The sequence below is a fragment of the Gymnodraco acuticeps genome, unplaced genomic scaffold, assembly GCF_902827175.1.
Source record: "Gymnodraco acuticeps unplaced genomic scaffold, fGymAcu1.1, whole genome shotgun sequence".
In the NCBI taxonomy this organism is placed as follows: Eukaryota; Metazoa; Chordata; class Actinopteri; order Perciformes; family Bathydraconidae; genus Gymnodraco; species Gymnodraco acuticeps.
In genome coordinates, this window is record NW_022991747.1 from 10001 (window position 1) to 36169 (window position 26169).

At 40.5% G+C, this 26169-nt stretch overlaps 1 protein-coding gene across 1 annotated transcript in view; it reads right to left on the bottom strand.

The window, feature by feature from the left end:
• LOC117534924 (receptor-type tyrosine-protein phosphatase N2-like) overlaps positions 1–26169 on the bottom strand; it is a gene marked incomplete at its 3' end in the record, with an annotated part of 93144 nt that overhangs the window by 3080 nt on the left and 63895 nt on the right. The window contains exon 10 of the mRNA XM_034199197.1: positions 11754–11840. Within this exon, the coding sequence (XP_034055088.1) occupies positions 11754–11840 (87 nt within the window). The remainder of the gene's footprint in view (positions 1–11753; positions 11841–26169) is intronic.

Consider the following 26169-nt stretch of genomic DNA (forward strand, 5'->3'; position numbering starts at 1 on the left):
ACTGATATACACCTGAACATCAGCAGGAGAGGACTCTTTAAAGTAGAGACACTACATACTGATATACACCTGAACATCAGCAGGAGAGGACTCTTTAAAGTAGAGACACTACATACTGATATACACCTGAACATCAGCAGGAGAGGACTCTTTAAAGTAGAGACACTACATACTGATATACACCTGAACATCAGCAGGAGAGGACTCTTTAAAGTAGAGACACTACATACTGATATACACCTGAACATCAGCAGGAGAGGACTCTTTAAAGTAGAGACACTACATACTGATATACACCTGAACATCAGCAGGAGAGGACTCTTTAAAGTAGAGACACTACATACTGATATACACCTGAACATCAGCAGGAGAGGACTCTTTAAAGTAGAGACACTACATACTGATATACACCTGAACATCAGCAGGAGAGGACTCTTTAAAGTAGAGGACACTACATACTGATATACACCTGAACATCAGCAGGAGAGGACTCTTTAAAGTAGAGGACACTACATACTGATATACACCCTGAACATCAGCAGGAGAGGACTCTTTAAAGTAGAGACACTACATACTGATATACACCTGAACATCAGCAGGAGAGGACTCTTTAAAGTAGAGACACTACATACTGATATACACCTGAACATCAGCAGGAGAGGACTCTTTAAAGTAGAGACACTACATACTGAGTATGTAGTGTCTCTACTTTAAAGTAGAGACACTACATACTGATATACACCTGAACATCAGCAGGAGAGGACTCTTTAAAGTAGAGACACTACATACTGATATACACCTGAACATCAGCAGGAGAGGACTCTTTAAAGTAGAGACACTACATACTGATATACACCTGAACATCAGCAGGAGAGGAACTCTTTAAAGTAGAGACAACTACATACTGATATACACCTGACATCAGCAGGAGAGGACTCTTTAAAGTAGAGACACTACATACTGATATACACCTGAACATCAGCAGGAGAGGACTCTTTAAAGTAGAGACACTACATACTGATATACACCTGAACATCAGCAGGAGAGGACTCTTTAAGTAGAGACACTACATACTGATATACACCTGAACATCAGCAGGAGAGGACTCTTTAAAGTAGAGACACTACATACTGATATACACCTGAACATCAGCAGGAGAGGACTCTTTAAAGTAGAGACACTACATACTGATATACACCTGAACATCAGCAGGAGAGGACTCTTTAAAGTAGAGACACTACATACTGATATACACCTGAACATCAGCAGGAGAGGACTCTTTAAAGTAGAGACACTACATACTGATATACACCTGAACATCAGCAGGAGAGGACTCTTTAAAGTAGAGACACTACATACTGATATACACCTGAACATCAGCAGGAGAGGACTCTTTAAAGTAGAGACACTACATACTTGATATACACCTGAACATCAGCAGGAGAGGACTCTTTAAAGTAGAGACACTACATACTGATATACACCTGAACATCAGCAGGAGAGGACTCTTTAAAGTAGAGACACTACATACTGATATACACCTGATATAGCAGGAGAGGACTCTTTAAAGTAGAGACACTACATACTGATATACACCTGAACATCAGCAGGAGAGGACTCTTTAAAGTAGAGACACTACATACTGATATACACCTGAACATCAGCAGGAGAGGACTCTTTAAAGTAGAGACACTACATACTGATATACACCTGAACATCAGCAGGAGAGGACTCTTTAAAGTAGAGACACTACATACTGATATACACCTGAACATCAGCAGGAGAGGACTCTTTAAAGTAGAGACACTACATACTGATATACACCTGAACATCAGCAGGAGAGGACTCTTTAAAGTAGAGACACTACATACTGATATACACCTGAACATCAGCAGGAGAGGACTCTTTAAAGTAGAGACACTACATACTGATATACACCTGAACATCAGCAGGAGAGGACTCTTTAAAGTAGAGACACTACATACTGATATACACCTGAACATCAGCAGGAGAGGACTCTTTAAAGTAGAGACACTACATACTGATATACACCTGAACATCAGCAGGAGAGGACTCTTTAAAGTAGAGACACTACATACTGATATACACCTGAACATCAGCAGGAGAGGACTCTTTAAAGTAGAGACACTACATACTGATATACACCTGAACATCAGCAGGAGGAGGACTCTTTAAAGTAGAGACACTACATACTGATATACACCTGAACATCAGCAGGAGAGGACTCTTTAAAGTAGAGACACTACATACTGATATACACCTGAACATCAGCAGGAGAGGACTCTTTAAAGTAGAGACACTACATACTGATATACACCTGAACATCAGCAGGAGAGGACTCTTTAAAGTAGAGACACTACATACTGATATACACCTGAACATCAGCAGGAGAGGACTCTTTAAAGTAGAGACACTACATACTGATATACACCTGAACATCAGCAGGAGAGGACTCTTTAAAGTAGAGACACTACATACTGATATACACCTGAACATCAGCAGGAGAGGACTCTTTAAAGTAGAGACACTACATACTGATATACACCTGAACATCAGCAGGAGAGGACTCTTTAAAGTAGAGACACTACATACTGATATACACCTGAACATCAGCAGGAGAGGACTCTTTAAAGTAGAGACACTACATACTGATATACACCTGAACATCAGCAGGAGAGGACTCTTTAAAGTAGAGGACACTACATACTGATATACACCTGAACATCAGCAGGAGAGGACTCTTTAAAGTAGAGACACTACATACTGATATACACCTGAACATCAGCAGGAGAGGACTCTTTAAAGTAGAGACACTACATACTGATATACACCTGAACATCAGCAGGAGAGGACTCTTTAAAGTAGAGACACTACATACTGATATACACCTGAACATCAGCAGGAGCGGACTCTTTAAAGTAGAGACACTACATACTGATATACACCTGAACATCAGCAGGAGAGGACTCTTTAAAGTAGAGACACTACATACTGATATACACCTGAACATCAGCAGGAGAGGACTCTTTAAAGTAGAGACACTACATACTGATATACACCTGAACATCAGCAGGAGAGGACTCTTTAAAGTAGAGACACTACATACTGATATACACCTGAACATCAGCAGGAGAGGACTCTTTAAAGTAGAGGACACTACATACTGATATACACCTGAACATCAGCAGGAGAGGACTCTTTAAGTAGAGACACTACATACTGATATACCACCTGAACATCAGCAGGAGAGGAACTCTTTAAAGTAGAGACACTACATACTGATATACACCTGAACATCAGCAGGAGAGGACTCTTTAAAGTAGAGACACTACATACTGATATACACCTGAACATCAGCAGGAGAGGACTCTTTAAAGTAGAGACACTACATACTGATATACACCTGAACATCAGCAGGAGAGGACTCTTTAAAGTAGAGACACTACATACTGATATACACCTGAACATCAGCAGGAGAGGACTCTTTAAAGTAGAGACACTACATACTGATATACACCTGAACATCAGCAGGAGAGGACTCTTTAAAGTAGAGACACTACATACTGATATACACCTGAACATCAGCAGGAGAGGACTCTTTAAAGTAGAGACACTACATACTGATATACACCTGAACATCAGCAGGAGAGCACTCTTTAAAGTAGAGACACTACATACTGATATACACCTGAACATCAGCAGGAGAGGACTCTTTAAAGTATGAGACACTACATACTGATATACACCTGAACATCAGCAGGAGAGGACTCTTTAAAGTAGAGGACACTACATACTGATATACACCTGAACATCAGCAGGAGAGGACTCTTTAAAGTAGAGACACTACATACTGATATACACCTGAACATCAGCAGGAGAGGACTCTTTAAAGTAGGAGACACTACATACTGATATACACCTGAACATCAGCAGGAGAGGACTCTTTAAAGTAGAGACACTACATACTGATATACACCTGAACATCAGCAGGAGAGGACTCTTTAAAGTAGAGACACTACATACTGATATACACCTGAACATCAGCAGGAGAGGACTCTTTAAAGTAGAGACACTACATACTGATATACACCTGCACATCAGCAGGAGAGGCACCTCTTTAAAGTAGAGACACTACATACTGATATACACCTGAACATGCAGCAGGAGAGGACTCTTTAAAGTAGAGACACTACATACTGATATACACCTGAACATCAGCAGGAGAGGACTCTTTAAAGTAGAGACACTACACACTGAGATACACCTGAACATCAGCAGGAGAGGACTCTTTAAAGTAGAGACACTACATACTGATATACACCTGAACATCAGCAGGAGAGGACTCTTTAAAGTAGAGACACTACACACTGAGATACACCTGAACATCAGCAGGAGAGGACTCTTTAAAGTAGAGACACTACATACTGATATACAACTGAACATCAGCAGGAGAGGACTCTTTAAAGTAGAGACACTACACACTGATATACACCTGAACATCAGCAGGAGAGCACTCTTTAAAGTAGAGACACTACATACTGAGATACACCTGAACATCAGCAGGAGAGGACTCTTTAAAGTTAGAGACACTACATACTGATATACACCTGAACATCAGCAGGAGAGGACTCTTTAAAGTAGAGACACTACATACTGATATACACCTGAACATCAGCAGGAGAGGACTCTTTAAAGTAGAGACACTACATACTGATATACACCTGAACATCAGCAGGAGAGGACTCTTTAAAGTAGAGACACTACATACTGATATACACCTGAACATCAGCAGGAGAGGACTCTTTAAAGTAGAGACACTACATACTGATATACACCTGAACATCAGCAGGAGAGGACTCTTTAAAGTAGAGACACTACATACTGATATACACCTGAACATCAGCAGGAGAGGACTCTTTAAAGTAGAGACACTACATACTGATATACACCTGAACATCAGCAGGAGAGGACTCTTTAAAGTAGAGACACTACATACTGATATACACCTGAACATCAGCAGGAGAGGACTCTTTAAAGTAGAGACACTACATACTGATATACACCTGAACATCAGCAGGAGAGGACTCTTTAAAGTAGAGACACTACATACTGATATACACCTGAACATCAGCAGGAGAGAACTCTTTAAAGTAGAGACACTACATACTGATATAGACCTGAACATCAGCAGGAGAGGACTTTTTAAAGTAGAGACACTACATACTGATATACACCTGAACATCAGCAGGAGAGGACTCTTTAAAGTAGAGACACTACATACTGATATACACCTGAACATCAGCAGGAGAGGACTCTTTAAAGTAGAGACCACTACATACTGATATACACCTGAACATCAGCAGGAGAGGACTCTTTAAAGTAGAGACACTACATACTGATATACACCTGAACATCAGCAGGAGATGACTCTTTAAAGTAGAGACACTACATACTGATATACACCTGAACATCAGCAGGAGAGGACTCTTTAAAGTAGAGACACTACATACTGATATACACCTGAACATCAGCAGGAGAGGACTCTTTAAAGTAGAGACACTACATACTGATATACACCTGAACATCAGCAGGAGAGGACTCTTTAAAGTAGAGACACTACATACTGATATACACCTGAACATCAGCAGGAGAGGACTCTTTAAAGTAGAGACACTACATACTGATATACACCTGAACATCAGCAGGAGAGGACTCTTTAAAGTAGAGACACTACATACTGATATACACCTGAACATCAGCAGGTATTTAATAACAGATGCATCACCCACGTTGTAGGAAAATCCTCAACAGGGTATTTACAGAGAATTTTAAAATGCCGCAAGTGAGAAATGCTAGTATATCTGCATCTTATCACACACCCTGCTGCACTTCTGCGTACTGTACGACTGAACACAGTCTCAGCCTGCTTCACACACTCTGCCAGGGGCAATATGAGACACACACACACACAGATGTCCTTCTCTAAAGCCTCCACCTTTGCTTGCTCTGGTAAATGTCAATATTTCCACAATCTCTACCCCGGCCTGCCTGACAGAAGCTTTTCTGCAGATGCATCTCAAATTGAATTGACGTGATTGTTTTTTCTCAATAAATACACCCGTGGTGGAACACACACACACACACACACACACACACACACACACACACACACACACACACACACACACACACACACACACACACACACACACACACACACACACACACACACACACACACACACACACACACACACACACACACACACACACACACACACACACACACACACACACCACACACACACACACACACACACACACACACACACACACACACACACACACACACACACACACACACACACACACACACACACCAGCTGCAGAGCGGGGAGATGAAGTTAAGACAGAGGACTTCACACCCCGTGTTATCGGATGTGTAAAGCTTGGACTTCATATGAGCTTCTGCTGATGAGTGTGAGGCTGGTTGGCGGGATATTGTGTGTGTGTGTGTGTGTGTGTGTGTGTGTGTGTGTGTGTGTGTGTGTGTGTGGACTTCAGGGTGTGTGTCCCACTCCCCCTAGTGTTGAAGTGGAGCAAAACACTTACGTCATCTGAAAAAAGGCACATTTCACCTCTCTTCTTGCAAAGGGACTAATCTTTCCTGATTTCTCGCAGCCTTGATTGTGTTCAGCGAGTATACATCTATACATTCTCCGTCTATATTTTGTTTTATGTCTCCCTGTTGTCATATTTAAGTATCTCTTCTCGTTTTCACACACTCCTCACCTGCCGAGGACACACACTGCGTCCTCCGCTACATGAACGCCCTTTCATTACTTTGTGAGAGGAGAGAGGACGGCGATAAACACTGTGTGTGTATAGAATCAATATGAGGTGTTATACACAGGCTTAGAGAGTAATGGATTACATGTCACAGGATTATTAGGACACAAACAAGATACCTGTAGTCCCGTACAGTTAGATAGAGTACTGTACTTCCCATTTTAGGCTACTTTATGCTATAACGTGAGGGGAAATAACCAGACTTTTAGTCCAATTTACGACTATTTAATTTAATTTTACAGATACATAATATAATGATCTGATAGATAAGGTTTAATGCGAGGAAAGCATGTCGAAAAATCTTAAAAAGCAGGTAAATAGATCAGAGAAAGGGAGAGCGCATTATACATGGATGCATTTAATTAATAAAGAGATTGTTTTGATGTCAAATTGGGAATTACTTGTACAAGTGTCCCTGTTTTGACGTGAGTAATAGATCCACCGCTGTGACTGACTGAAATAATATCCGTGTTTATTCATCCTAATAAACACCAGTCATTATCAGGAGATGTTCCCCGGTGATGTGAAATGACAGGTGTAACAACAGGAGGAGTTTTAATGCTGACATGTTTGAGGGGTAAACTACCAAGAGAGTTCAACAGAGCCAGGGCTACTTTAAAGAGTCCTCTCCTGCTGATGTTCAGGTGTATATCAGTATTTAATGTCTCTACTTTAAAGAGTCCTCTCCTGCTGATGTTCAGGTGTATATCAGTATGTAGTGTCTCTCCTTTAAAGAGTCCTCTCCTGCTGATGTTCAGGTGTATATCAGTATGTAGTGTCTCTCCTTTAAAGAGTCCTCTCCTGCTGATGTTCAGGTGTATATCAGTATGTAGTGTCTCTACTTTAAAGAGTCCTCTCCTGCTGATGTTCAGGTGTATATCAGTGTGTAGTGTCTCTACTTTAAAGAGTCCTCTCCTGCTGATGTTCAGGTGTATATCAGTATGTAGTGTATCTACTTTAAAGAGTCCTCTCCTGCTGATGTTCAGGTGTATATTAGTATGTAGTGTCTCTACTTTAAAGAGTCCTCTCCTGCTGATGTTCAGGTGTATATCAGTATCTAGTGTCTCTACTTTAAAGAGTCCTCTCCTGCTGATGTTCAGGTGTATATCAGTATGTAGTGTTTCTACTTTAAAGAGTCCTCTCCTGCTGATGTTCAGGTGTATATCAGTATGTAGTGTCTCTACTTTAAAGAGTCCTCTCCTGCTGATGTTCAGGTGTATATCAGTATGTAGTGTCTCTACTTTAAAGAGTCCTCTCCTGCTGATGTTCAGGTGTATATCAGTATGTAGTGTCTCTACTTTAAAGAGTCCTCTCCTGCTGATGTTCAGGTGTATATCAGTATGTAGTGTCTCTACTTTAAAGAGTCCTCTCCTGCTGGTGTTCAGGTGTATATCAGTATGTAGTGTCTCTGCTTTAAAGAGTCCTCTCCTGCTGATGTTCAGGTGTATATCAGTATGTAGTGTCTCTGCTTTAAAGAGTCCTCTCCTGCTGATGTTCAGGTGTATATCAGTATGTAGTGTCTCTACTTTAAAGAGTCCTCTCCTGCTGATGTTCAGGTGTATATCAGTATGTAGTGTCTCTGCTTTAAAGAGTCCTCTCCTGCTGATGTTCAGGTGTATATCATTATGTAGTGTCTCTACTTTAAAGAGTCCTCTCCTGCTGATGTTCAGGTGTATATCAGTATGTAGTGTCTCTACTTTAAAGAGTCCTCTCCTGCTGATGTTCAGGTGTATATCAGTATGTAGTGTCTCTACTTTAAAGAGTCCTCTCCTGCTGATGTTCAGGTGTATATCAGTATTTAGTGTCTCTACTTTAAAGAGTCCTCTCCTGCTGATGTTCAGGTGTATATCAGTATGTAGTGTCTCTACTTTAAAGAGTCCTCTCCTGCTGATGTTCAGGTGTATATCAGTATGTAGTGTCTCTACTTTAAAGAGTCCTCTCCTGCTGATGTTCAGGTGTTTATCAGTATGTAGTGTCTCTATTTTAAAGAGTCCTCTCCTGCTGATGTTCAGGTGTATATCAGTATGTAGTGTCTCTACTTTAAAGAGTCCTCTCCTGCTGATGTTCAGGTGTAGATCAGTATGTAGTGTCTCTACTTTAAAGAGTCCTCTCCTGCTGATGTTCAGGTGTATATCAGTATGTAGTATCTATACTTTAAAGAGTCCTCTCCTGCTGATGTTCAGGTGTAGATCAGTATGTAGTGTCTCTACTTTAAAGAGTCCTCTCCTGCTGATGTTCAGGTGTATATCAGTATGTAGTGTCTCTACTTTAAAGAGTCCCCTCCTGCTGATGTTCAGGTGTATATCAGTATGTAGTGTCTCTACTTTAAAGAGTCCTCTCCTGCTAATGTTCAGGTGTATATCAGTATGTAGTGTCTCTACTTTAAAGAGTCCTCTCCTGCTGATGTTCAGGTGTATATCAGTATGTAGTGACTCTACTTTAAAGAGTCCTCTCCTGCTGATGTTCAGGTGTGTATCAGTATGTAGTGTATCTACTTTAAAGAGTCCTCTCCTGCTGATGTTCAGGTGTATATCAGTATGTAGTGTCTCTACTTTAAAGAGTCCTCTCCTGCTGATGTTCAGGTGTATATCAGTATGTAGTGTCTCTACTTTAAAGAGTCCTCTCCTGCTGATGTTCAGGTGTGTATCAGTATGTAGTGTCTCTACTTTAAAGAGTCCTCTCCTGCTGATGTTCAGGTGTGTATCAGTATGTAGTGTCTCTACTTTAAAGAGTCCTCTCCTGCTGGTGTTCAGGTGTATATCAGTATGTAGTGTCTCTACTTTAAAGAGTCCTCTCCTGCTGATGTTCAGGTGTGTATCAGTATGTAGTGTCTCTACTTTAAAGAGTCCTCTCCTGCTGATGTTCAGGTGTATATCAGTATGTAGTGTCTCTACTTTAAAGAGTCCTCTCCTGCTGATGTTCAGGTGTGTATCAGTATGTAGTGTCTCTACTTTAAAGAGTCCTCTCCTGCTGGTGTTCAGGTGTATATCAGTATGTAGTGTCTCTACTTTAAAGAGTCCTCTCCTGCTGGTGTTCAGGTGTGTATCAGTATGTAGTGTCTCCATGGAGGTTAAAGAAAGAGCTAATTTCTTACGGAAACTCAACATACCTTGCTATCCCACTAATATGGCTTCATAGTAAACCTCTCTGGTTTTCACTGACACTAAATCCAAAGCTAGAGTTTACAGATGTGGATCAGAACATTGGTATTAAGCTCACGGTGCAGCAGTACAGTCTGACTCTCTCTCTGAGTCTACAGCTGAAGTACTGCAGAGCTATGATGTGTTCACATGCTGCGGGATATTCCAGACTTCACTCCTCCTGCAGGATCTCTTGAAAGGCTGGTCAGATCTGCGTTGAAACACACATTTCCTCTGCCTCCTACATGGCGCCACACTGAATGTACAGCCCAAAAAACGGCACAAGTTCAAGGACAATTCGCCCGCTCGTTAATATATTAACCAACTACTTTCTCTACTTCCAGCTCTTGATCTACTGCTGCCTCCATTTCTAAACTGAGCGTCGTTCGAAGGCTCGACTGCGTGTGTGAATACGATGGAGACATCAGTGTGTGTCTGGAGGTAATTAGGCCTGATTTGTCTCCCTGCGCGGAGTCAAACACTCGGAAAGGTCACAAAAACAACAACCGCCTCCAGCCTCTAGCACACACAGTCCTGTTTGTACAAGACAAGACCATTTCCAGCGCTTTACATGCAACCAATTACCCGTGCACTGCCAGGTGCATCATTATTTGAGACGATGTGGAGGGCATGTTAGTGTTTGATACAGTGTAATCCTGATGCAATGTAACTGTTAACAAAGTGGTATCCTGGGAATGGCATGTGTGTGTTCACGGAGGGTTTTATGACACTACAGGAAGGACGTATGTGCAATTATGTGCAACATATATATATGGTGTTAATAACTGTGCAATATACATATATATATCTTCAGAACTGTTACAGGATGTGTATTTTGTAAATCGTGTAATTTGTTTAGTCGTCATGCTTCAAGCAATAAAAGAAAATATCTTAAAATACTTTATATCGATATTGTGTTTCTTTGCATATTTGCAGTGTTTCTACAAGACAAAACCACTTCCAACGAGTTAAAGGTCAGCTATCGTGCTATGTTTAGGCAATAGCATAGATCTCAGATATATAAAAATATATACACATGTGTTTTGCTCCAAACACCAAACAGATCATTCTAGCCACGCCTCATATCCCTCTATTTCACTTCCTGTTTCTAAAGTGCTGATCTGGGTATAAAGCTTTAAAGAGGAGGGTCTGAGCTCATGCGGGACCCGGCAGCTACTGTCTGAACTAAATGCTGCCGTGATGAAACGCCATATCATGGATTATCAAGGATCTGAAACAGTTTGGAGCTCAAAGGCTTTCTCTCTTGCCGGTTACACCACAAGGTGAGTTCCTTTTTACTTCCTGCTTCTTCACACACATGCTCTCCAGCACAGGTTATCTCTGAGTGTTAGCATACTAATGTAAACACCGACCATATTACGTCCAAAACAGTCGGGCATTGTTTTTGATAGCAACGTTTCTGATTGGGCCGTGGGTCCACATTTCAGATATTACGTCATAACGGACGCAAATCTGGATCAGCTCTGTTGTTCCCCGTTTTTAGAGATTTGGGTACGGAGGAAAAGAGAGAGGGTTTTATTTCCTGATGCTGCGTGAGTTCCCCGACACACCGGGGACACAGCGGGGACACACTGGAGACACACCGGGGACACAGCGGGGACACCGGGGACACACCGGGGACACATGGTGATGGAGAGAAGACATCAAAAAGTGCATTTTGCATGATAGGTCCCCTTTAAATACAATCATTATTTGTGGAGAGCATGTTAGTGTTTGTACGTACGAGAGTTGTGTGAGGTCTGAAACGTGGAGGTTCAGTTTCTCCGTGAGGCGCTCCATCAGCTCTGAACCCTGGGAAGAGGTGAGGGAGCTGGGGGGGGAAGAGAGAGCAGGGGGTCAGTGTCAGAAATATGCAACACACGGATACTGAAGTAAGTAACCCACCAATGCAACTGTAAGGGAATACAGTTTCTTTTTTGTATCCCGAGTACCCGTTACATGTCATCTGTGACAAAGAGTCGAGGGAAAAGAGATCAGCTGTTTGGTAAATCATCTGCTTTCTTTTCTAGCAATGAAACAAACAATAAGGTGCAAATGGAAAACCTGCATGAGGCGTAATGGCTGCATCGCATAGACGCTCCATGCCCTCCCTTTTCTCATCTTTCTCTTCCCTCACACACACATTGACTTTCTGTCTTTGCACACACACTCACAAGGTAAAACAAGATGACACAAAGTAGACAAACACACACACTCACAGTCGCCCTCACGGTGCGATGAGAATAATAAGGTGCAAATGGAACGGAGGTGAAGTGTAATGGCTGCTCTGATAAAGCCATGCCTCATCTCAGACGGAGAGCAAATCGCAGAGGAAATAGACCCAATCTGCAGGCTGGATGAAGAAGGGCATTACCCAACACACGGAGAAAGAAACTGCTTTACTGGCGACAGCTTAACCTGAGAGTGCAAGGTGACATGAGACAAGAGTCATGGATCAAAACGAGGATTCTGTTAGTGGAGAAATGAGAATGTAACTCTGCATTTTGAGCTATATGCTATATATGTTTAAAGGGGATGTATCTTCAGGCTCATATTTGTATTTTATGCCTCATGTTTCCATGATTTAAAGAGGCCCTATTCTGCTTTTAGTGGTGTTCCCTTTTCCTGTAGTGTGTAATATATGTTTTAGTGCATGTAAATGGTCTTCAAAAGCTAAAATCACTGAGTTTCTCTCCAGTTAACCAATCAGAGCAGACGGGGCTCTGGTTTCAGACAGAGGGTGAAAAGAGGTGCTGTCAGAACGTTAAAGCATGGAAACTGAACATCAGTAAAATAGGGACTCTTTAAAGCTCAAAAAGTACTCCTGACATACTCATTTTACATAGTGGCTAGCTCTGTTGTGATTGGTCAACCGCTTAGAGATGTCCCGCCCCTTAACCTATCACGTACAATTTGTTGAGCGTGAGTGATCCATAGTGATGTCACTGTGTTTCGGAAGTAAACAAAGGACTCTAATGCTGCGTTCACACCGGACGCGATGCGAATATTCGCTTCGCTCTAAACGCTCGAGTTTCACCGCGGCGCAAAACAAGACGCGCTGGCTCGGGGGCTACAACTACAACACAATGAACATATTTGACCGTGATTTAATTACATGTTTCAAAATGATGTCGAAGTAACAACATACTGATACCGGTTAGTAAAAACCATGAATTCATGTTTTGACAAGTCTGCAGACAGATAGCAGAGAAACACCTTTTAAAATGCGTGTTTTCTGAATGGAGATCTGCTAAGCTAACGCAGGATATGTTCCGACCGTCCACACTCACAGCAACGGCCTACAGACATAAATAAACCAGCGACTGTATTCTCCATGACACAGGCAGTCTGTGGTTTGTACTTGTTTAACTTTTTTGTCTAGTTTCTGAACAGATCTGAGGAGCTGTGAGCTCTGAGGGCTAACTGCTTTTCTGGTTGAACGTCAGGCTGAGATCCTCACCGCTGATTGGCTACCGCGAGTCCGCGTCACGCGAATATGACGCTCGTGTTAACTCAAGCGTTTGTTGCGGCCTCCTCAATCGCGCCGCGGAATTTGCTTCAAGCTCGCCGCCGTCTGTCCGCGTCTCTGCATTGACTTTACATGTAATCGCGCCGCCCCCAAACATCGCATGGCGTCCGGAACGCAGCATAATGGTGGGAACTTTTGGATTTTCAGCCTTTTCAGACCATTTACATGCATTAAAACCTATAGGACACGATACAGGACACGGAACACCCCCACACATAATAATAAGGCCTCTTCAAAGCATGGAAACAAAACGTCATGTTTAGCTAAATGTTACAGTTATCTTTCAAGATAATGACGCAGAGATATTGTCGTGTTTAGCCTGCAGTTGACACCACAACACATTTGCAACACCCCCCCCCCCCTCCTCTGAGAGAGGGGGGGGGGGTTTCTGTTGTTCCCCCACTACTTTTTTATTTTTTCTGAAAGTTAAGGATCCTCCGAAGTGATTCCTCACACGTTCAGATCCCTCTGCACTGAGTCCAGCATCTGCAGAGTGACTGGGTTGTTGATGCTAGCTGTCCCCTTGGGTTTCTCTTTCTCTCTATACCTTTCCACTTCTTCTTCCTCCTCCTCCTCTTCCTCCTCCTCCTCTTCCTCTATTCCCCTAACCCCGCACCAGCAGCGCCACAATGTCGGCGCTGTCAGATAAGAACCGTGAAACCATGAGGTCTGCAGCCTCTCTACAGGCTGAACGTAGGTGTGTGTCGGCGAGTAAACCAGGAGGTATTTTATTCAGAAGGTGACCTGTGTCTTACCTCTGGTGCTTCTGTGTTTACATCGTTATTAATTATGCACAGACACACTATAAATACACACTAATGGGATTTAAATACAAAATGTGGGAACAAGGAGGTTCTAATTCTCCTAATCCCTCCATCTTTACTTCTCTTTGATGTACTATGTGTTCTGCTTTGTTGATTCCCTCGATGGACACAATGCAATACATTAATGCATATTAAGCGCATTTCTGTTCAAAGCTACCTCGTTAGTTACCTAGTTTAGGTTACGTCTCAAACGGCTTAAATATAAGGACAATTTAAGCTTGAATCCAAATTCAATCAGCCCGTAAATGTGCCAATTAGCGAACGAACGTCATCCATCTGTCTAGCTAACGTTAGATATTTACTATACAAGCTACCTGACGTTCGTTATCCATCTACCTAGTCATCTAGCTTACATTACCCACCTTTCTAACAAGCTAAAAACAGGCTGTTGTCCTTAATTGACTTGCAGTGTGGACCGGTCTACGTTCAGACAGTGAGAGTCATTATAAAAACACGGGTTTTCTTTAAGCTAACCGGCTGCTCTCTGTAAACTCTCAAATGTGCATTATTTGGGTAAACTAATCACATGTTGGCAGGGGACGTGCACAGGTACGGGCTAATGTTGCCCGGGCAACGGCCCGTTTGGCCTTTTTGGCTGACCTGCCGCTCTGGAGAGAGCGAGAGTTGATAAACCCACAATTAGTATCGTAGCGTCTCGCTGCGGGAAACACACTTTGTCAGCGCTGTCATCTGCCGGCGCGTTAAGACCACCTCAGTGTCGGATTTTGGAAACTTGATTTTGAGTTGTCTCATGGCAGTTAGGGTATAAGGGACAAACCAGGGGACTTTACTTCCTCTTGATACCGTCGGTTATTTACAAACAAACACCTAAATATAGCCTACTTGTTGTTATTGTGCTTCTGTCTTTCTGTGTCTTTTCATCTGTACTCCCTCGCTCGTTCTCTTCTCTTGATCGCCCTCTCACGGGTGAACAGTTCAATGTCCCGCTTCATTGCAGGATTTCTGCCATGTCTCTACTTTAGTTTGACCATCTCTAAGTGATGTAATACTAGATAAATAAGTAATTAGATACCTTACCGTCACTGCGCTCATGAAGAATGATAAGAATAATGCGTATTGAACTGGTTTCACTCATTAGTGAGTTTATTTAAGGTAATTAGTTAGAGGCCCTATTTTATCAGTATGTCTGCTCAGCAGTTAGGTCAAACTACATTAGAACAGAATTGTCCCCATTTTGTCTTTAATAGTTTCTAACATTAGATATTTTAATGAGATGTGGACCGCAAAACAAAGAATGACCCTGGTTTTCATTTTAAAAATCAAGTCACCGAATGCAAGTAGTCGCCTTCGCTTATTTTGTTATATATATAGAATGACTAATTACTAACAAAGAACTGCTAACAGAGCACTTTTATACTAATAAAGGACTGGCTTATCTAAAGCCAGTTGAGTAGCACTTGAAATGTTTGGCTCTATGAAACCTGATGTACTTTATGATTCTGTTGTGTCTTCCTGGTCGAATGTACTTACTGTAAGTCGCTTTGCATAAAAGCTAAATGCTAAATGCTAGGGCCGGGACTCGATTAAAAAAATTAATCTAATTAATTAGAGGCTTTGTAATTAATTAATCAAAATTAATCGCATTTTTAATCACATATAAATATTTGACCTAAGAACAGTGAGAAGCAATTTTTTTCACATGGATTTTAGTATACCATTAGGCGCATTCACACCGCAGTACTTTTCCCACAAAGGTTCATGAGAATTTAGTTCATGAGAACTCTTTGAACCTGGGGGAGGATTAGGCAAATGAAGCCGCTGACGTCACTTCTTCTTCTTCTGCTTTGGGTTTACTGGCAGGCCGCAAACCACTTCACGGCGTATACTGCCGCCCAAAGTCCACTGGCTTCAGTAGAAGCTGCTGGGAGTCCCAGCAGCCTTCCGAGTAAATCGCCAGAACGCCGACACCTCCTCATCTCCACCGCTCCCATGTTTTATTTTGTGTTGCCATAAGTTAGTCTCTCTGCGTTTCTGCGCTGGGCTAATGCTAATAATGCTAATGCGAGGATAATAAAATGGCGGCTTCACAAAACTTTTTGGGAGTTTTACGGGGCGTGGTTTGCAATCCGCCCAGCCAATCAGAAATATAGCTCTTTTCTCACAAGAGAGCCGCACGAAAGTCCCTGCTCTCTAGCAGCTCTCTGCTCTCAAGCAGGGACTTTCATGGGGGTAAAAAGGTTCTCATTAACTAATTTTAGTACCGGCTCTTTTTGGTGTGAACGCGATAAAAGAGGCTAACGTCCACGCTAGCTTCCACGCTAGCTGCTATATGTTTTGCATTGAGGTGATACTTGAGGCTTGATGTGCTGCGGTGATATGCGAATTCCTTTTTGCATAATTTGCACACAACCGTGCTCTTATCGACGCTTCCATCCGTCCGTTTTTTAAAACAACATTTCCCACTGTTGTTCACTGTGGTTTGTTGTTGTCTGAAGTCATGAACGTTAGTTGGTGCTCCAGTATAATCGGTACGCCTGAAACTCATCCAGTGCGAAACGTTCCGCGGTGCAAAAATAAGTGCGATTAAAATGCGTTAATTTTTTTTACGCGTTAATTTTTGTGTAATTAATTAATCTTAATTAACGCGTTAAAGTCCCGGCCCTAGTAACGAGATGTGAATTACTGTTCAATTTAGCTGATGTAATTTTTTGTCGGGGGGGGAGGCCCTTTTTCCAGTTTAGAGCAATAGCCCCTCCAAATGTCTGTGCACGCCCCTGCATGTTGGTGATCTTTCTCTCCTGAATAAGTGGTATCACCTAATCACAGTTCATTTGAAAGCTGTTTCTTTGGCAAGGTAAAGGTCGATAGAGTAACTTCTACAGCAGGCAGAAGCACAAGGAGAACATGTGTGGCATTAATGTGAAAATATGAGGGACAGTGAAGGACACACTGACACCTGATAAAGGGATTTGAGAGATAGGAAGTTATCTCCGCTGACTGAGGGGACCTGGATCACACACACACACACACACACACACACACACACACACACACACACACACACACACACACACACACACACACAACACACACACACACACACACACACACACACACACACACAACACACACACACACACACACACACACACACACACACACACACACACACACACACACACACACACACACACACACACACACACACACCACACACACACACACACACACACACACACACCCACACACACACACCACACACCACACCACACCACACACACACACACACACAGGGGTTTATCATCCCCGTGTTGTAATCAGGATTTCTGCAGCGCTCTCTTTTCGTAAAGACCTGATATGTGGGCGGGTTTTCACTGAAACTTGTCGCATGAAAGCGGTTTAAGTAACGGAACAAAGCAGACACATGTGAGGCATCAGAGGTGTGTGAAGAGGAGAGAGGAGCAATACACTGGGATGAGAGCGACGACATGAAGACGGCTTATAATAATAGAGAGGAGGTTTTACAAGGTGAGGATTTAAGGCATAAGACTGAGATTATTGACATCTTTATCAACCATCAACAAATACCAAGAAATTACTGAACATTGTCTCTTATTTAAACCTTAAATGGGCATTCAGTATTATGGGAAATTAACTGATTGATATTTTCCACATTACACCCATATTACACTGGTATTAGACCCATGTTACACTGGTATTAGACCCATATTACACTGGTATTAGACCCATAATACACTGGTATTAGACCCATATTACACTGGTATTAGACCCATATTACACTGGTATTAGACCCATATTACACTGGTATTAGACCCATATTACACTGGTATTAGACCCATATTACACTGGTATTAGACCCATATTACACTGGTATTAGACCCATAATACACTGGTATTAGACCCATATTACACTGGTATTAGACCCATATTACACTGGTATTAGACCCATATTACACTGGTATTAGACCCATATTACACTGGTATTAGACCCATATTACACTGGTATTAGACCCATATTACACTGGTATTAGACCCATGTTACACTGGTATTAGACCTATAATACACTGGTATTAGACCCATGTTACACTGGTATTAGACCCATATTACACTGGTATTACACCCATATTACACTGGTATTAGACCCATATTACACTGGTATTAGACCCATGTTACACTGGTATTAGACCTATAATACACTGGTATTAGACCCATGTTACACTGGTATTAGACCCATATTACACTGGTATTAGACCTATAATACACTGGTATTAGACCCATGTTACACTGGTATTAGACCAATATTACACTGGTATTAGACCCATATTACACTGGTATTAGACCCATAATACACTGGTATTAGACCCATGATACACTGGTATTAGACCTATATTACACTGGTATTAGACCCATGTTACACTGGTATTAGACCCATAATACACTGGTATTAGACCCATATTACACTGGTATTAGACCCATATTACACTGGTATTAGACCCATATTACACTGGTATTAGACCTATAATACACTGGTATTAGACCCATATTACACTGGTATTAGACCCATGTTACACTGGTATTAGACCTATAATACACTGGTATTAGACCCATGTTACACTGGTATTAGACCCATGTTACACTGGTATTAGACCTATAATACACTGGTATTAGACCCATATTACACTGGTATTAGACCTATAATACACTGGTATTAGACCCATATTACACTGGTATTAGACCCATGTTACACTGGTATTAGACCTATAATACACTGGTATTAGACCCATGTTACACTGGTATTAGACCCATATTACACTGGTATTAGACCCATATTACACTGGTATTAGACCTATAATACACTGGTATTAGACCCATGTTACACTGGTATTAGACCCATGTTACACTGGTATTAGACCCATGTTACACTGGTATTAGACCTATAATACACTGGTATTAGACCCATATTACACTGGTATTAGACCTATAATACACTGGTATTAGACCCATATTACACTGGTATTAGACCCATGTTACACTGGTATTAGACCTATAATACACTGGTATTAGACCCATGTTACACTGGTATTAGACCTATGATACACTGGTATTAGACCCATGTTACACTGGTATTAGACCCATATTACACTGGTATTAGACCCATATTACACTGGTATTAGACCCATGTTACACTGGTATTAGACCCATATTACACTGGTATTAGACCCATATTACACTGGTATTAGACCCATATTACACTGGTATTAGACCCATATTACACTGGTATTAGACCCATATTACACTGGTATTAGACCCATATTACACTGGTATTAGACCTATAATACACTGGTATTAGACCCATGTTACACTGGTATTAGACCTATAATACACTGGTATTAGACCCATGTTACACTGGTATTAGACCCATATTACACTGGTATTAGACCCATGTTACACTGGTATTAGACCTATAATACACTGGTATTAGACCCATGTTACACTGGTATTAGACCCATATTACACTGGTATTAGACCCATGTTACACTGGTATTAGACCTATAATACACTGGTATTAGACCTATAATACACTGGTATTAGACCCATGTTACACTGGTATTAGACCTATAATACACTGGTATTAGACCCATGTTACACTGGTATTAGACCCATATTACACTGGTATTAGACCTATAATACACTGGTATTAGACCCATATTACACTGGTATTAGACCTATAATACACTGGTATTAGACCCATATTACACTGGTATTAGACCTATAATACACTGGTATTAGACCCATATTACACTGGTATTAGACCCATGTTACACTGGTATTAGACCTATAATACACTGGTATTAGACCCATGTTACACTGGTATTAGACCCATATTACACTGGTATTAGACCCATGTTACACTGGTATTAGACCTATAATACACTGGTATTAGACCCATGTTACACTGGTATTAGACCCATGTTACACTGGTATTAGACCCATGTTACACTGGTATTAGACCTATAATACACTGGTATTAGACCCATATTACACTGGTATTAGACCTATAATACACTGGTATTAGACCCATATTACACTGGTATTAGACCCATGTTACACTGGTATTAGACCTATAATACACTGGTATTAGACCCATGTTACACTGGTATTAGACCCATGTTACACTGGTATTAGACCTATAATACACTGGTATTAGACCCATGTTACACTGGTATTAGACCTATAATACACTGGTATTAGACCCATGTTACACTGGTATTAGACCTATAATACACTGGTATTAGACCCATATTACACTGGTATTAGACCTATAATACACTGGTATTAGACCCATATTACACTGGTATTAGACCCATGTTACACTGGTATTAGACCCATGTTACACTGGTATTAGACCCATGTTACACTGGTATTAGACCTATAATACACTGGTATTAGACCCATGTTACACTGGTATTAGGCCCATATTACACTGGTATTAGACCCATATTACACTGGTATTAGACCCATAATACACTGGTATTAGACCCATGATACACTGGTATTAGACCTATATTACACTGGTATTAGACCCATGTTACACTGGTATTAGACCCATATTACACTGGTATTAGACCCATATTACACTGGTATTAGACCTATATTACACTGGTATTAGACCCATATTACACTGGTATTAGACCCATATTACACTGGTATTAGACCCATATTACACTGGTATTAGACCTATAATACACTGGTATTAGACCTATAATACACTGGTATTAGACCCATATTACACTGGTATTAGACCCATATTACACTGGTATTAGACCCATGTTACACTGGTATTAGACCCATGTTACACTGGTATTAGACCCATGTTACACTGGTATTAGACCCATATTACACTGGTATTAGACCCATAATACACTGGTATTAGACCCATATTACACTGGTATTAGACCTATAATACACTGGTATTAGACCCATAATACACTGGTATTAGACCCATATTACACTGGTATTAGACCCATATTACACTGGTATTAGACCCATATTACACTGGTATTAGACCCATATTACACTGGTATTAGACCCATATTACACTGGTATTAGACCTATAATACACTGGTATTAGACCCATAATACACTGGTATTAAACCCATATTACACTGGTATTAGACCCATGTTACACTGGTATTAGACCCATATTACACTGGTATTAGACCTATAATACACTGGTATTAGACCCATATTACACTGGTATTAGACCCATAATACACTGGTATTAGACCCATATTACACTGGTATTAGACCCATATTACACTGGTATTAGACCCATAATACACTGGTATTAGACCCATATTACACTGGTATTAGACCCATATTACACTGGTATTAGACCTATATTACACTGGTATTAGACCCATGTTACACTGGTATTAGACCCATGTTACACTGGGTATTAGACCCATATTACACTGGTATTAGACCTATATTACACTGGTATTAGACCCATGTTACACTGGTATTAGACCCATATTACACTGGTATTAGACCCATAATACACTGGTATTAGACCTATATTACACTGGTATTAGACCCATGTTACACTGGTATTAGACCCATATTACACTGGTATTACACCCATATTACACTGGTATTAGACCCATATTACACTGGTATTAGACCCATAATACACTGGTATTAGACCATGATACACCTGGTATTAGACCCATATTACACTGGTATTAGACCCATATTACACTGGTATTAGACCCTATTACACTGGTAATTAGACCCATGTTACACTGGTATTAGACCCATGTTACATGTATAGACCCATATTACACCTAGGTATTTAGACCATATTACACTGGTATTAGACCTATATTACACTGGTATTAGACCCATATTACACTGGTATTAGACCCATATTACACTGGTATTAGACCCATATTACACTGGTATTAGACCTATAAGTACACTGGTATAGACCCATGTTACACTGGTATTAGACCATGTATACACGGTATTAGACCCATGTTACACTGGTATTAGACCCATGTTACACTGGTATTAGACCCATGTTACAACTGGTATAGACCATATTACACTGGTATTAGACCCATATAACACTGGTATTAGACCCATGTTACACTGGTATTAGACCCATGTTACACTGGTATTAGACCCATGTTACACTGGTATTAGACCCATATTACACTGGTATTAGACCCATATTACACTGGTATTAGACCCATAATACACTGGTATTAGACCCATATTACACTGGTATTAGACCTATAATACACTGGTATTAGACCCATAATACACTGGTATTAGACCCATATTACACTGGTATTAGACCCATATTACACTGGTATTAGACCCATGTTACACTGGTATTAGACCTATAATACACTGGTATTAGACCCATGTTACACTGGTATTAGACCCATATTACACTGGTATTACACCCATATTACACTGGTATTAGACCCATATTACACTGGTATTAGACCCATATTACACTGGTATTAGACCCATGTTACACTGGTATTAGACCTATAATACACTGGTATTAGACCCATGTTACACTGGTATTAGACCCATATTACACTGGTATTAGACCTATAATACACTGGTATTAGACCCATGTTACACTGGTATTAGACCAATATTACACTGGTATTAGACCCATATTACACTGGTATTAGACCCATAATACACTGGTATTAGACCCATGATACACTGGTATTAGACCTATATTACACTGGTATTAGACCCATGTTACACTGGTATTAGACCCATAATACACTGGTATTAGACCCATATTACACTGGTATTAGACCCATATTACACTGGTATTAGACCCATATTACACTGGTATTAGACCTATAATACACTGGTATTAGACCCATATTACACTGGTATTAGACCCATGTTACACTGGTATTAGACCTATAATACACTGGTATTAGACCCATATTACACTGGTATTAGACCCATATTACACTGGTATTAGACCTATAATACACTGGTATTAGACCCATATTACACTGGTATTAGACCCATAATACACTGGTATTAGACCCATATTACACTGGTATTAGACCCATATTACACTGGTATTAGACCCATGTTACACTGGTATTAGACCTATAATACACTGGTATTAGACCCATATTACACTGGTATTAGACCTATAATACACTGGTATTAGACCCATATTACACTGGTATTAGACCCATGTTACACTGGTATTAGACCTATAATACACTGGTATTAGACCCATGTTACACTGGTATTAGACCCATGTTACACTGGTATTAGACCCATGTTACACTGGTATTAGACCTATAATACACTGGTATTAGACCCATATTACACTGGTATTAGACCTATAATACACTGGTATTAGACCCATATTACACTGGTATTAGACCCATGTTACACTGGTATTAGACCTATAATACACTGGTATTAGACCCATGTTACACTGGTATTAGACCCATGTTACACTGGTATTAGACCTATAATACACTGGTATTAGACCCATATTACACTGGTATTAGACCTATAATACACTGGTATTAGACCCATATTACACTGGTATTAGACCCATGTTACACTGGTATTAGACCTATAATACACTGGTATTAGACCCATGTTACACTGGTATTAGACCTATAATACACTGGTATTAGACCCATGTTACACTGGTATTAGACCCATGTTACACTGGTATTAGACCCATGTTACACTGGTATTAGACCTATAATACACTGGTATTAGACCCATATTACACTGGTATTAGACCTATAATACACTGGTATTAGACCCATATTACACTGGTATTAGACCCATGTTACACTGGTATTAGACCTATAATACACTGGTATTAGACCCATGTTACACTGGTATTAGACCTATGATACACTGGTATTAGACCCATGTTACACTGGTATTAGACCCATATTACACTGGTATTAGACCCATATTACACTGGTATTAGACCCATGTTACACTGGTATTAGACCCATATTACACTGGTATTAGACCCATATTACACTGGTATTAGACCTATAATACACTGGTATTAGACCCATATTACACTGGTATTAGACCCATATTACACTGGTATTAGACCCATATTACACTGGTATTAGACCCATATTACACTGGTATTAGACCTATAATACACTGGTATTAGACCCATGTTACACTGGTATTAGACCTATAATACACTGGTATTAGACCCATGTTACACTGGTATTAGACCCATGTTACACTGGTATTAGACCCATATTACACTGGTATTAGACCCATGTTACACTGGTATTAGACCTATAATACACTGGTATTAGACCCATGTTACACTGGTATTAGACCCATATTACACTGGTATTAGACCCATGTTACACTGGTATTAGACCTATAATACACTGGTATTAGACCTATAATACACTGGTATTAGACCCATGTTACACTGGTATTAGACCTATAATACACTGGTATTAGACCCATGTTACACTGGTATTAGACCCCATATTACACTGGTATTAGACCTATAATACACTGGATTAGACCCATATTACACTGGTATTAGACCTATAATACACTGGTATTAGACCCATATTACACCTGGTATTAGACCTATAATACACTGGTATTAGACCCATATTACACTGGTATTAGACCCATGTTACACTGGTATTAGACCTATAATACACTGGTATTAGACCCATGTTACACTGGTATTAGACCCATATTACACTGGTATTAGACCCATGTTACACTGGTATTAGACCTATAATACACTGGTATTAGACCCATGTTACACTGGTATTAGACCCATGTTACACTGGTATTAGACCCATGTTACACTGGTATTAGACCTATAATACACTGGTATTAGACCCATATTACACTGGTATTAGACCTATAATACACTGGTATTAGACCCATATTACACTGGTATTAGACCCATGTTACACTGGTATTAGACCTATAATACACTGGTATTAGACCCATGTTACACTGGTATTAGACCCATGTTACACTGGTATTAGACCTATAATACACTGGTATTAGACCCATGTTACACTGGTATTAGACCTATAATACACTGGTATTAGACCCATGTTACACTGGTATTAGACCTATAATACACTGGTATTAGACCCATATTACACTGGTATTAGACCTATAATACACTGGTATTAGACCCATATTACACTGGTATTAGACCCATGTTACACTGGTATTAGACCCATGTTACACTGGTATTAGACCCATGTTACACTGGTATTAGACCTATAATACACTGGTATTAGACCCATGTTACACTGGTATTAGGCCCATATACACTGGTATTAGACCCATATTACACTGGTATTAGACCCATAATACACTGGTATTAGACCCATGATACACTGGTATTAGACCTATATTACACTGGTATTAGACCCCATGTTACACTGGTATTAGACCCATATTACACTGGTATTAGACCCATATTACACTGGTATTAGACCTATATTACACTGGTATTAGACCCATATTACACTGGTATTAGACCCATATTACACTGGTATTAGACCCATATTACACTGGTATTAGACCTATAATACACTGGTATTAGACCTATAATACACTGGTATTAGACCCATATTACACTGGTATTAGACCCATATTACACTGGTATTAGACCCATGTTACACTGGTATTAGACCCATGTTACACTGGTATTAGACCCATGTTACACTGCTTTTACCTGGGTATTACCCCATTTTACACTGTTATTACCCCCATTTTACACTGTTAT